Genomic DNA, 13,553 nt, shown 5'->3' with positions numbered 1-13,553 from the left:
AAAATACATTAAATACTAGTTTTGAAATGTTAAGACCGTTGGTTGCCTTGCATTGAGATATTATCTTGGAGGTTTTAAGATTGATCCAACAACTTGCTCACAAAAAGTAACATATTTTTTCATTTAAGGTCTGACCTTCCTTTTCAAAATGTCTCTGAGAAATGAGATACAAGTGAAAACACATAACTACCAATGGTTTAATTTCATACCGAAAAATAGACTGAGGCTTACTTTGATGCCTTGTCAAAATGAGACTGTGACAAACTTTGCACACTTGCTCATTCACCCAATTGAGATTCTGACAAACCAGCCTGTAAGTGAAGAGGATGGATTAATGATTACTTAAGTCGTTGGTTGTAACTGGCCACCAAAATCAATGAATAAGGGAGCAAAAGACACATGAATGCTTTACTTGCTTGCATTTCTTGAAACCTTTATTCAACACATCAAAATGGTAAAATATTGGACTCTTGTACAGACAATAATTTAAATAAATACCAAGATTAATTATCATTAACAAACGCAACAAGCAGTATCGTCAGAGAGGCCTAAAGCTTCTAGACTTCTTCAGGAGTATTTTTCTATCGATTACAGGGGAAGTTATACGCTTAAATAAATGCATTAATAAGTAAATAAGCAAACAGCTAGCAGTTGAATATTATTTCCATTTGGCATCATCACAGTCATCAGTGAAACGTTTTAATTGTACAATCATTTATGCAAAGTGCTTTGTGACAATATGCCTCACAATGTGTTTTTTCTTTAGATTTCGATACCTACAGGGTTTCTCTCCTCATGTAGAAAGCAGTTTTAAAAGACCTCAAAGCATCCCCTAATCATCAGAAATAAACCTCTATGGCACTACACGAGGATGCTTGATGTGGTCTTGTAACTTTACATTGCACTGTTTAACGGTTTTTAAATACCATGTTGTAAATAATACAAAACCAGTTTACACAGCACAATGCAAATTAAAGTTTAAAACTCACCCAACTGGTGTAGCAAGTAGTGTAGAGCTCATCTACAAAATTAAATAATTATCAGAAGAATATTTTCCAACCTCTGTATGCTCAGGGGTTTGCTGGGTACATTAGTAAGGCAGTCAGCACAGCCGATAACATTTAAAAAATCGTCATGGTGAAAAACGTTGCTACAAGAGTGAGTTTCAGTCCGTTGTGTTGAAGGTTTATTGTCGTCATCACAGTGTAAATTGTTTCCAGCATCCTTCCCAATTCTGAAGTCTGCTTCCAATCATATGCAAAACGTCAGAGTCCATTTTTTTCTAAAGCAGGCCATCTTGTTCAAAAACGGAGGGCAGGAGGGAGAAGTCGAAGGGCAAAAACTTTACACCGGTCCCATGGTAGAACTTATTCTGAAACTCCACCCTGAAATCAAATGGCCAAGTGAGCAATGAGGGAACTTTTAATAAACGATGAGGGAAGTAAATGCAACAGGAACCTGAATAAAGCTTAGCATAATCACACCAAATATTATATAAAAAAAGAAGAAGAAATAAATGTCTTTATATTAAACATTTTTAAAGACCCATTATTTAAGCTTAAATTGAAAAGGCAATATTTCATTAAATAAATAAATTGCATCATTTAACTAAATGACTGCCTTAAAGAGCAGGGAAATGTATCATTTGAGCTATACCATGATATGATAATTATATTTGATATGATGCATACATCGATGTTGTTGTGTTGTTTGGAAAATCAATCAATTATTTGATTAATTATTTAAAAGGTGTTCACAGCATTATTTTGTTAATGGAAATTATTTGGGTTTTTGATTGTTTCTTCAAAGAAAGCAAGTATTTTTCACTATTTTCAGACATTTTATAGGCTTAGTGATTCATCAATAAATTGAGAAAACAAATGACTAATTAGAATAGCTAAAATCCCAACATTTCTTCAGATCAGTCGGTACAGGAAGACTCACCAGTGCAATCTCAGAGCGTGGAGGAAAGCTGATAAACCCTCCATCACCAGCAGGATGGACACGGTGAGCACAGCGAAGAGGCCGAACACGGGAACTAAAAACACCACCCCCACCCTCGTGGTGATCCTCAGGCCCAGACGCATCACCATGCCCCACAACACCTCTGACAGCTCTGAAAACAAAACAGAATACGTCCATGGGGATGCACTAAGACACAGAAAATGAATTAATATCCGAGGAAAATAAAGTAGTAGTAGTTATTGTGACTGCACTCACGGGCATGGGCCAAGCTGAGCGCCCACAGACGCAGGTATGATGCAGTGTTGGAGATGCAGCCCAGGCAGAACTCTATGGTGTGAATGGACTGGTACAGCAGCACATCCCCAAAGTCAAACTGAAAAACAGTTCAAATAATACATATTATAGCCCTGATGATGTTATACTAAGGGGAATGATGTCTGCGGTTCTCCTGTTCAATACATTACATATTTATTTTGAGAGAATATCTTTTAGTTCTGGAAAATACAAGTCCTCTCATGCTATGGGAAACATAAGCAACATTTTTCATAAATGTCTGATATTTTATAGACCAAAGAGCAACATGATAAATTGATAAAATAATCAACATTTAATTTATTAATGGACGATTTAAAGATTCATAAGCTGTCGCCCCTAAAATACACAAGACAACTACACACTTTTTCAAAAGGCTGTAACTAAATACAGCTCAAAAGACAATTTCAGGCACAATGCAAAATCTAGCCATGCATACACAGGATCACCGACAGAGGCAGCCAGACAGTGTACAATTTCAGGTCATTTAAAGTGACATATTACAGCTTTCCAGATCAAAAGTAGCTGGGAGCATGACCATTGTCATGGTGAATGGCAACTGAAAGAAATCTAAATATCAGCTTTTTCTTTTTAAGGGCTGTCAATCCACATTACAAATTGAAATTAAATTAAAACTAGGATATACTATCTATTACAAAAAAGGGAAGTAATGGCTATAATCAAACCAAAGCTGCAAATCGTACTGTATAACTAAAGGCAAATTGCGCTTATTTTATAAATTTGTGGTGCATCTTGTTTCTATGATATTGAAAGCTCTATATATTTGACTACAATGGAAAAGCCTTACTAGGTATACAATTAGAACATGTGCAATAGCTTTAAACTCTGTGCAGCACATCAGTTTCATTATCTTAAATTGCATGAAATAAAATACATTTAAATGCAACATTTAAAAAGGCATGGTACTTGTGGATCTCTGACCTCTTTGGGAAGAGCTTCTCTGCCCGGCGTTTCATCAAGTCCCTCCTCTTCATCATCATCTTCATAGGATGCTGCTGCTGAGGTGTCGTCCTCACTTACACGCCTCACCCTCTCATAACCCTGAGGTGAGACAACACCATTACAGTTTAATGAAAAATTACTCATGTAGAGTATAAATATGTATTTAAAAAATGTTGGATCAGACATACTCTGCGTCTGCGCAGGCCTTTGCCTCCTCGGTACAGCCAATACAAGTAGAGCGGTTTTCCTAACAGCATCACGGGAACTGACAGCATAGCTATGACAATTAAGAAGATTTGCAGCCCAGTCTGTGGAATCAAACCAAATGCATTAGCACAGGATCAAATACAGCCAGAGCTAAGAGTGTTTGAGATAATGTTGTTACCTGTCCTGGGTAGAGAGGAGCGAGGTCCTTCCCCTGCATGACGAACATGTTAATGAAGTGGATGAGGATGCTGGGAGCCTGGCTGGAGTCTCGAGCCCCGAACGCCAACCACTTGTAGACAATCATGAACACCAGGTAGCCAAAGAGACAGAGCAGGAAGAGCAGCTCAGGAAGAAACAGCAGGTAGATGTTAAACTTCTGCCGGAAGTGCCTGAGGGGAGAGAACAGAGTATGGGAATACAGGAAATGATAAGAGTGGTTTTAATGATTGCACCCTTTAAATGCTCTTCAAAACAATATATTGTTTTTGTAGGCAATAGAAAGATTCAGGATTTAAAGGCTTTACTGTCATATGCCCAACAGCTAGTTTCAGTCCCAAGCTCCTCCAACAATTCAACATACATATGCTTAAGATAACAAGAAAAATAGTGCAAGAAAAAAAACTGGAAAAAATGGTGCAAGTGACGAATATAAAAGTAAAGTCAGAAGAAGGTAAACTATAAACGTGTAAAATAGTTTAAGATTAAATAAAGGGTGTAAAATGAAATTCAGTACAGTGGAACAAAAATACTGCTACTTGAAAAAATAAAGAAAGAAATATGTGAGCTGTAAACATATGCGTGAAATAAACATGAAGTTCTGTGGTGTGTTATTGTTTCATATTCCAGTTTTATTTGTGACATTTATGAGAAGCTGCTGGTACAGCTATGATAGAAAAGCTATGGGCGCTGTGTTTTTGAATTGATGGAATGCATTGCTGTAAGAATACATAAATAAAATGGATATAAGGTTCCTGTCAGGGACTGGAGCCACTCACAGGTGATTGAAGATGCTCAGCACCACGCCAAAGCTCATGTGGATAACACCGATAACCACTGACATCTTCATCTTGTAGGAGTTGAGGAAGGACAGCCGGTTCACTGCCAGGTTCCATATCTGATAGGATATTAAAAAGCATCTCAGTGAAAATTACTTAGAGATATGAGTCAATTATGTTCTGACGGTAATGCCTGAGTGCATTTACTCACAGGATCGATGCCAAATGGGTACGGTCCAGTGAAAACGCCAGTGACGTTGGGGTCTAATGTGAGCAGAGAATTCGTTTGGAGGGTTTTATTTCTGCAATGTACAAAGAAGAAATGCATCAAATACAAAACCCATGAAACACCACACGCTGTATACTGACAGCTTTTGTTATAGATCATAAACTGAGCTGGAAAACACATTAAATGTCAATATTACACAAAACAAAAGACATCCGCAATCTAAATTCATTACATATGTTGCGCCTTTCTTTCATAGTTTCATACATTTGGGGAAATACATTCATGACAATCACAAATATGATTTTGATGCTACAAAGGAGAGTTAGGAGAATTGTAAACAGAACTGGTTATTACAAAACAACAAATATATTATTTATAGTTTTAAATACAAGGTGTTATACATTTGATAGATTTGAAAAGAACCATGAAAATAAGGTGATTAAGAAATATACAACCGGGGTGAACAATAAATGATTTGATGTGAGGAACATAGATTTTATTTGGTTTCTTTATTTCATTTCAAATGTATACTTTTAATGAGAATTGAGGATAATAGAAATTGTAAAAAGGTAGGAACCATTTAGTCTGTATACATTTGATTTGTCACTATTTCAAAATGAACTAAATTAAACTGACAGATGAAATGGTGTGTATTTAATGCTAACTCACGTCCACTGCTGATTTGTGAACATGGCCTTGACGCTCCAGGCTGAGCCGAATATATTCAGAGACTTAGAGAAACAGTCGTTGTAAATCAGCCCGGTGTAGATGGAGAAGATCCCCATCATCAGGATGATGTAACGTCCGCTGAAGAACGTCTCCCATATCTGAGATCGACAGACACACAGCCGTCAGATAAAACTCACTTACAATCACTGCATTATGGATGAGACTCATTCCTACCTCATTACTGGATCGCTTCTTCTTCTGCTGTTTTTCCGTCAGCACCATCCACAGGGCGAAGAGACTCATTACTATGCCGTGCCCGAGGTCGCCAAACATCACGGCGAACAGGAAGGGGAATGTGATGATGGTGTAGGGAGCTGCCAGTGAGAGAAACGCCCTTCATTATGCTTGTTTACTCTCCAAAGCAAACAATAAGACACTTTAAAGTTGGTTCTTAATGAGCAAAGAGTGGGTTCTTACCTGGGCTTACCTCGCGATAATCCCCCACCCCGTACGCCTCCACGATGCTCTGAAAGCCAGACGTGAACTTGTTGGTTCTCAGCAGCGTGGGCGGGGTGTCGGAACTCGGGATGCGGTTCACAAAGGACGGAACAGTGGCATCCCCTTTCCGCTGTGAAGAAATGAAGACAAAAATGTAAAGGAGAATTCTGGAAGCGGAGTTATATATTCCCAGAACACGACACATTGATGATGTTTGGAGCTCCCAGTGTTGTGTTAAATATTTACAGGTTTGAGTGATTCTCTGACCAGAACGTTTACCACTAAAGCATTCTTGGTGGGGAATGTAATCTTAACATAAATAAAAAATAAACATTGAAACATAAATGCAGCCTGGAGCAGTAGGACTTACTGGCACTTACTGCACTGCAAACACAGGAAATGCTAACCAATAAAAAACAGGAAATTACACAACCAACAATAATACTAGAAAGCAATAAAACATTAGAAACAGTCGTTCAGAAACAGAAGTTATTCTGCTGACAGTATTAATAGGAAAAGCATTTTTAAAAGACTCATTGTGATACACCTGAATTAATAGGTCAACATTTATTTTTAAACCAGCTCAAAGGATTAAAATAAATCAATCTTTGACTCTATACCCTTAGCTAAATACTCAGTGTAAACAGTATTTTGGCTTACACAAAGATTCTTAAGTAATGATAACATCTTAATATGAATATCAATACTTGGTGTTTATTGAGGATGTTTTATTAAATGTTAGTAAGTATGTACATTTTATTATTTTAAACTAGGGCTGTCAGTCGATTAAAATATTTAATCGCATGATTGTCCATAGTTAATCACGATTAATCCCGCGTGTGTGTGTGTGTGTCGGCGCAGTTGTCGGCGAAATGCCGCTCCTCTGTTTTCATAACTGTCAAAGCATGAGACTGAAGTTCTCATGCTACTGTGGGTCAAAAGAATGCGCTGTGACCCCGAGGTAACTGTCATTATTAAGTCCAATAGTCTCCGGTGAGCGCAACTGTGGAAGTCTTTCTTAAATCCTCCCCTACTTTCGCTTTTTGGACTTCAAACAAGTTGTGTATTTTCGACACAGTGGTGGCTCTGGAAGGCAATTCATAAGTGCAGTCGTTGGATGCGACCGGAATTATATCACGCAGCCCCTCGTCCTCCACAATGTTAATTGGCCTGCAAGCTGTCGCCACCCATTTAGCGATCTTTGTTGAAAGTTTGCTGCTCGTAGACGTGTCCAGGCGTCTCCCCCGCACACTTTCAAGTGTGGTCTGCCGCAAGCGGGCGGCAGGAGCGGGGCTGTCGGCATCAGCAGTGTGCTTGGATTGTATAGATGGTATTTTAAACTCGTAAGAAATCACTACGGATTATCAAAGACCCCCCCCCATCACCCCAGCCACAAACTGTTCTTTCTGTTGCCGTCTGGCAGACGTTACCGCAGCATCCTGGCAAAGACAAGAAGATTCGGAGACAGTTGCTTCCCGCGGGCAGTGAGACTGTTAAACAATTGAACTGTTGAAACAACTTCAAAACATTCATCTGCTACTCAGTAATATGTATCTAATATATATCATTCCAATAACTTGTATATAGACTCGTACTGCACTATTCCACATGCTCACTTTATTTTATAACTATTTTTCTTTTTGTATTGCTCTTGCTATCTGTATTGTTATTATGTTGCATTGTTGGAGAAGCCTGTGACATAAGATTTTCAACAACATAATTACTCTGTAGCTATGTCAGTTTGACAATAAAGAACCTTGAACCTTGAAACCTTGAACCTCGATGCGCTCTGAAACTACGGGGCGGCCGAGGACAAAAAATGCACATGCGTTAATCGCGTTATTAACGCGTTAACTTGACAGCCCTATTTTAAACACAGCTTTTTTTTCCACTTTTGTTAAAAAGTATTGTATTGTTCGAGAGGCTTTTGGGCATTTTTTAAACATGTCATTTTAAAGTTTATTGAGCATGATGGCAGTTTTCTGTTCCCATAAACAAAAACCCAGCCCTAATAATAATTTCCCCTCACCGCTCCTTCTTCCAGCGCCCCCCGCAGGTTGGCCAGGTCGCTGACGGGACACCACACCTCGGCGATCAGACACTTGTTGGTGACGTCGAAGCTGCAGAGGTTCAGGATGTGGTAGATGGCCTTCATCTTCTTCACCTGCACCACCCAGCTGAAGGCCGACTCAGAGGCCTTCTGCAGAACCTGCCTCAGGTACTCCTCAGTGCGGTGCAGCACCTGGGGGAAGACAACAGTTACTACAAACTCACTGAGAGTGTGTGGACGTGTTTCATGTGTCCATCTTCCTTCATTGATCCTACGTTGTTCAGGTCTTGGATGCGTGTCCGTAAACTGTCCAGCACATCCGCGCGCTCCTCATCGTTCTCAGGGTGCGGGTAAAGGTGGCAGTGGTAACTAGAGAGGACAGAGACAGGACATGTACGCTGATTAATGAAGGAGAATACAAAGATACACTGAAAGATTAAGCCATGTGATGATGGTATTCTTACCAATCGCAGATTTTTTGTACTTTCTGTCCGATCTGGTCTCCCCAGAAAGAGATGAGAAACACAACACTTTTGCTGATCTCGCCCTGAAACAACAAAGATCAGGAAAGTTATTATTACAGCTTTTTAAAAATATACTTTTACACCTACCTCTAATACTATACAGCACTTTGTATTTGAGTTTGTAGACAAGTAGGATTTAAATGTCATCATTGTGTCATAGTGTCCTTTTTTTGACATGCCTAAATCCCAGTCATGAAGTTTTAATTTAAGAACCCAAAAACGTTAAATTACCTCTGTTTCTAAATACATCTAAATATTCATAAGCTTATAAGAGCAATGTGCCTTCTACTGTAATTCACAAACGATCTTTGGCTAAATTCAAGCCAGCTGCAGAGAGCACACTAACCAGGGAATAGCAGACACATTTTTAGTTTAGCTGTTACATTTACCTGTGATATTTGTCCAGGTAAGTAGTGACAATCAGCTAGAAATATCTGTCAATATCTTTATGTTTGCCATGGCTCTTCGCTTAAAGACTTCGCTTACTTTGCTTGCTTCATTAAGCCTAAATGGAACCGGCTCCAACATATCCCTAGTTTAAATGTGGTTGAATCAGATTTACAGAAGCCATATAAGCCAACACACCAATAACTTACATCATATTTGAAATCCAATGTTTATAACCTGATTGGTGCACAACAATGGTTAAAATGTTAACAGGGTAACTTGTAATCTGTAACCTATTGCATTTCAAAAGCAACCTTCCTAACCCTGGAAATACAAAATCACCTCCAACTGAGCTTTGCCAACCCATAACCAATATGAAAAGCAAGAAGAAGCACAGAAAAGCTAAATAAAGGGAAGCTAGACATTGTGTTCATGTGTTGCTCATAGTAAGGAGCCGATAGAGATAACAGCTCTTCATGGGCCTTAAATAACTAAAAAAAACAGCAACCCCCGTTTGTGTTGACCTGGCAGAATGAATGATACAACATCTCCCATGCACCATGCAGTAACTCACAGTGTCGAGGTCAGTGAGATTCTCGTCCACCTCTGCGTAGCTGAGGATGGTGTAGCCCTTACACACTCTCCACAGCATGCGCTCGAAGGCCTCCACCTTCACCCGCTGGATGAGACCGGAGACAAACCTGCAGCCAGGAGAGATCAGCAGAGGTTAAAGGTTCATTTCTTTATGATAGCACACATTAAGATGTTGTGTTGTGTGGATGTTAGTGACAAGTATTGCCGCGCCGCTCACCCCAGCTTGGCTCCGAGTCTCTGCATGCCGGTGCATCCTGACACCGAGTCCGTCTCCATGGTGGGGAACTCTTCATACTGAGGACCAAGAGCCTCGTGCTAATTATAAAAGGAAACATGTAAAAGTATTGACATTAAAAAATCCACTACTTGTCAAAGTCTGCTTTGAAAACCATATTTAATTAAAATAATGTAAGCATTATCTGCAAAAATATTTATTGAGAATTCAAAAGTAAAAGTCCTTTTCTATTAAAATGTCCCCTGAGAGTGTTTTACTATAATAACAGTTTTGTAAGTATTGATAAGAGTGCTGTATCATTGTGCTTTTTTGCATTTGACTGCTGTAGATGTTTATGGTTGTGATCATATTAACTCTTTTATATATTGTATATTCAGCTCTTTTTTCTTCTTTGGGATAATGCATTTTCCAGGTTATCCAGCCCATAAAGAAATACTTTATCCTGCAGTTTATTAAAAAAAGTTAATTTCAAAATCAGATAATATGGAGTTATATGGAGTTAACTGGACAGGAAGAGGCTGAAAAATGACTAAAGCTGTCAGACTTATGTCGTGGGATGAAAACCAAATGATTTCCTATTAGATGTAGGGACACATCATTATAGATTAGTACAAATGTGAATGTACAGTACTTGAGTAAATGCACTTAGTTATATTTCACCACTATCCTATACTTTGTGGTGTTGGCAGATTCTCACATTGACACCATCGTTGCTCTTTGCCGTGTCTCTTTTTATCACAGCAGTCTGGATGAGTCATTTTTTAGCGACTGCACTGTGACCGTGTCTTTAATCTGAGCCTCTGTCACCACGGGAAACTAAACACGTACGTGACAAGAGAACAAGCTGGCGAGGTTAAGGGAAGCGTTTCACCTGAGATGTAAACAGAGTGGGAGGAGGACAAAAGCAGAACGTTAGGAAGCACACTCACTCTGGAGCGGCTGTGGATGAAGGTGCGTGTGATCTTCAGCATGTGTGTGTACTCGGTGAGCTCCAGGAGGTTCCTCTGCAGCTTCTCTTTGTTCCGAGCCACCTCGCTCAGCTCCATCTCCAGCCTCTGAAGCTGCTCCTGCACACCAACACACATCCAACACCACCTTTAGTCTGCATTTAGTTAACTTATGAAGAGGAACAACTGGGAAAATAAAGCAACAACGCCACAAGTCCACACATTTAAAACATTAAACTGTAAAAGATACATTGACCGATAGCAGGTAGACAAAAAATCCTGACAAATTAAACTAATTACATGAACTATCACTGGATAAATACCAATATTTAATACACATTTAATCATTTGGTCTATGAAATGTCTGAAAAAAGTAAAATTGTGTAATTATGTTTCTCAAAGTCCAAAGCAATGTCTTTAATTGTCTTGTTTTGTCAGTCTAAAAGCCAACACATTTGGTTTAATAGGTTATTAAAGAGAGAAAAGCAGGAAATGTCAATATTTGAAAGGCTGAAAACAGCATTTTCTGCCATTTCTGCATGAGTAATTACCATTATTTGATATGATGTTTTTACACTATTTTGTCAACCCTCCATAAAGGGAAACTATGCATGATACCATTAGACATGGTTACAAAAAGCATCAATTATTCCACCATGTCGATACTGAAAATATGGAAAAGATAAGATAAGATGGAACTTTATTAATCCCTGTGGGGAAATTCAAACTGTAGGTTTGTAGACCTGAAGGTGGAAGGACATGCTCAAAAAACTTGTATAATATTATATTGTTTACATATAAATGAACAGCCAGGATCTCTATGTTGTCTATAAATAGTTTATCCAGAAGTGATCAGAACCAGGACACTAGTGTTATGTGTAAACAGACAAAAATAAACACTATGAAAGTGTACAAAATGGTTAATTTTGCAGTAAAATGTGGCTGTTGAAGTAACACTTACCATGATCTCGAGCACCTGTCTGGGCGGAGGAGCGAGCGGGCTCTCATCCTCCTCTGGAACAGCGATGTGAGTCTTCTGAATCTCCCTCAGAAGGTAACCTGTCCAGGAAAAAATGCTGACTGTTTGCTTCGAGGTAATTATTCCAGGAGTGTCGGAGCTAAATCCCAGAGGGACCGTTTTAATAAATCAGCCGTGAGTTGCTTACATAACCCTGATGATATATCATTGAGGTGTACACTAAAGACTACACCCACATGAACCACCCCAGGTGCTCTCTCTCTTACCCAGAATCCTCTCCATCTCCTCACATCTCTTGATTTCGCTGACGAAGCGCCGCTGGAACGAGCTGACACTCGGGTTGAGCTGAAACCAGAGGAGAAGCACAGGTTACTGCATCAGTCTGGGCAGGTGCTAAAACAATCACAGCTTAACACTGTCCCTAATATTTAAAATGATTTATTGTTGTTAATACATATTTGATTTAAATATTTAAATATTGTTCATTTAAGTAAAGTACAATGTGGAATAATTTGACGTAAACCTTGAAGAAATAAATACATTTTACATTCAAAGTCAGTCATGATAGATAGATAGATAGATAGATAGATAGATAGATAGATAGATAGATAGATAGATAGATATAAAATAGCAGGAGGTTCCCCCATACACCATCCCTCTTACATATCCATGTTTACCAAGAGAAAGACAGAGTCAAGTAAGGTATCAGTTTCTTCTACATTAAACATAAGATAACGCATATGAATAAGCATAAAGACTACTTCTATACGAGTGTTTTTGCATCCTCTCTATACTTACATCTCGAAACTCGACCAGCCCCAGCTCCCCCAGCTCACTAATGCAGTCATATTCTGAGCCGGACTGCAGGAACAGTTGCGCCAGACACATCTCCTCACTCCGAAACACCATCTTTATCTGCCTCAGATCTGCTGCGCCGTTTAGTAATCTGTCTGTAGCCCAATGAAGCTGCACACCGAGCCTTTCACCACCCGCCAACACAGGACATCACAACACGTAACGAGTCGGCGCGTGCATTTAATCAATTAACACCCCCTCGAGGATTAATTATCGTCAAATAAAAAAGTCCCATTCCAGATGAGGCTTTGTTTCTCATTCCGAGTCTGTGGACAGTTTTATCGTCGCCTGGTGTCTATTTAATAAAGAATATGAAAACAAAGACAGAAACCTCCCTGATGCACAGGCTCGTGGAGAAAGGCGTCATCCCGCGAGCGTTTTACCTCCGACACCTGTCATTGTTCCGGCGCTAAAACACGGAGACGACGCAACGCTGGCTGCACAGAAACGAGCAACAGGCAGACAAAAAGTTAAATGTTTAACCCGCCATGATAACAAACGCGGCTGAAGCCAGCATCACGCGTTAATAAGAGAAGCCACAGTCAGAAATAGGCTCCGGCCTTTATTCCCACTACGTCGCCCGGCAATTTGACACAGATTGCGTCGCCAGGTTGCCAGGTAGGCTCGCATCCTCTGAAATAATCGTTGTTTCTTGAATAGTAGGATTAAAAGAGGCAAAACAGGTTTGGTGTAGAATAAGTATATAATTTCTGTTTATAAATGTTATTTTACTTACGTTTGCCTTGTGTTGACATTAAAACTGCAGGTATTTAACACCCTGCTGTATCAACAGCGTTTATTTGCTCTACTAAAATATATATTTGCTTAGGAAAATGCAGCTCAAGAATACATTTAAAGCCTGCACGAAAGGCTTTTGGGACGAGGAGACTGTAGTCAACAAATTATGAACAATAACATTTAATTGTAATTATCCTAACTTTTGTATCATTGAAATGTTTAATGTCTCAAGTTTTATTGGAAATTAATAGCTAGCACTTTTGCCATTATATCTTCCATTTTGAATAGTTATAAATAAAGGTCTATTTTCATATTTATTTTAAACAATTTAGTTAATCCCTTTGTCTCGAAATGGAGCGTTTTTAAAAGGGGGGTTATCTCGCAAACCTGGCAACCACCGCATCTT

The 13,553-nt window shown here is 39.2% G+C and overlaps 1 protein-coding gene across 1 annotated transcript; it reads right to left on the bottom strand.

Annotated features, from left to right (window-relative positions):
• Nucleotides 1-404: 404 nt before the first annotated feature.
• Nucleotides 405-12,982, bottom strand: atp6v0a2a (ATPase H+ transporting V0 subunit a2a). The gene is made up of 20 exons (XM_034123358.1): nucleotides 12,353-12,982; nucleotides 11,821-11,899; nucleotides 11,537-11,634; nucleotides 10,558-10,695; nucleotides 9,611-9,708; nucleotides 9,374-9,500; nucleotides 8,353-8,435; nucleotides 8,164-8,257; nucleotides 7,868-8,080; nucleotides 5,818-5,968; nucleotides 5,575-5,714; nucleotides 5,341-5,498; nucleotides 4,654-4,744; nucleotides 4,443-4,561; nucleotides 3,626-3,836; nucleotides 3,429-3,548; nucleotides 3,220-3,339; nucleotides 2,221-2,338; nucleotides 1,945-2,116; nucleotides 405-1,385 (listed from the first exon to the last, which is right to left on the bottom strand). The coding sequence occupies exons 1-20, from the start codon at nucleotides 12,461-12,463 to the stop codon at nucleotides 1,283-1,285; spliced, it is 2,544 nt and encodes an 847-aa protein (XP_033979249.1). The 5' UTR covers nucleotides 12,464-12,982; the 3' UTR covers nucleotides 405-1,282.
• Between the last annotated feature and the right edge of the window lie 571 nt (nucleotides 12,983-13,553).

This window comes from Trematomus bernacchii, unplaced genomic scaffold, assembly GCF_902827165.1.
Source record: "Trematomus bernacchii unplaced genomic scaffold, fTreBer1.1, whole genome shotgun sequence".
In the NCBI taxonomy this organism is placed as follows: domain Eukaryota; kingdom Metazoa; phylum Chordata; class Actinopteri; order Perciformes; family Nototheniidae; genus Trematomus; species Trematomus bernacchii.
Note: the sequence above shows the minus strand (reverse complement) of the source record. Positions and strands in the feature narration are given on the sequence as shown.

What these genes read in the sequence shown, in the direction of transcription:
- atp6v0a2a (XM_034123358.1), bottom strand. Translation starts at nt 12,463, where the DNA reads ATGGTGTTTCGGAGTGAGGAGATGTGTCTGGCGCAACTGTTCCTGCAG. An exon ending in GGAGATGGAGAGGATTCTGG is followed by an intron (nt 11,635 to 11,820) that starts GTAAGAGAGAGA and finishes TTTCCTGGACAG; the next exon opens with GTTACCTTCTGAGGGAGATT. An exon ending in TTCACAAATCAGCAGTGGAC is followed by an intron (nt 4,745 to 5,340) that starts GTGAGTTAGCAT and finishes TGTACATTGCAG; the next exon opens with AAATAAAACCCTCCAAACGA.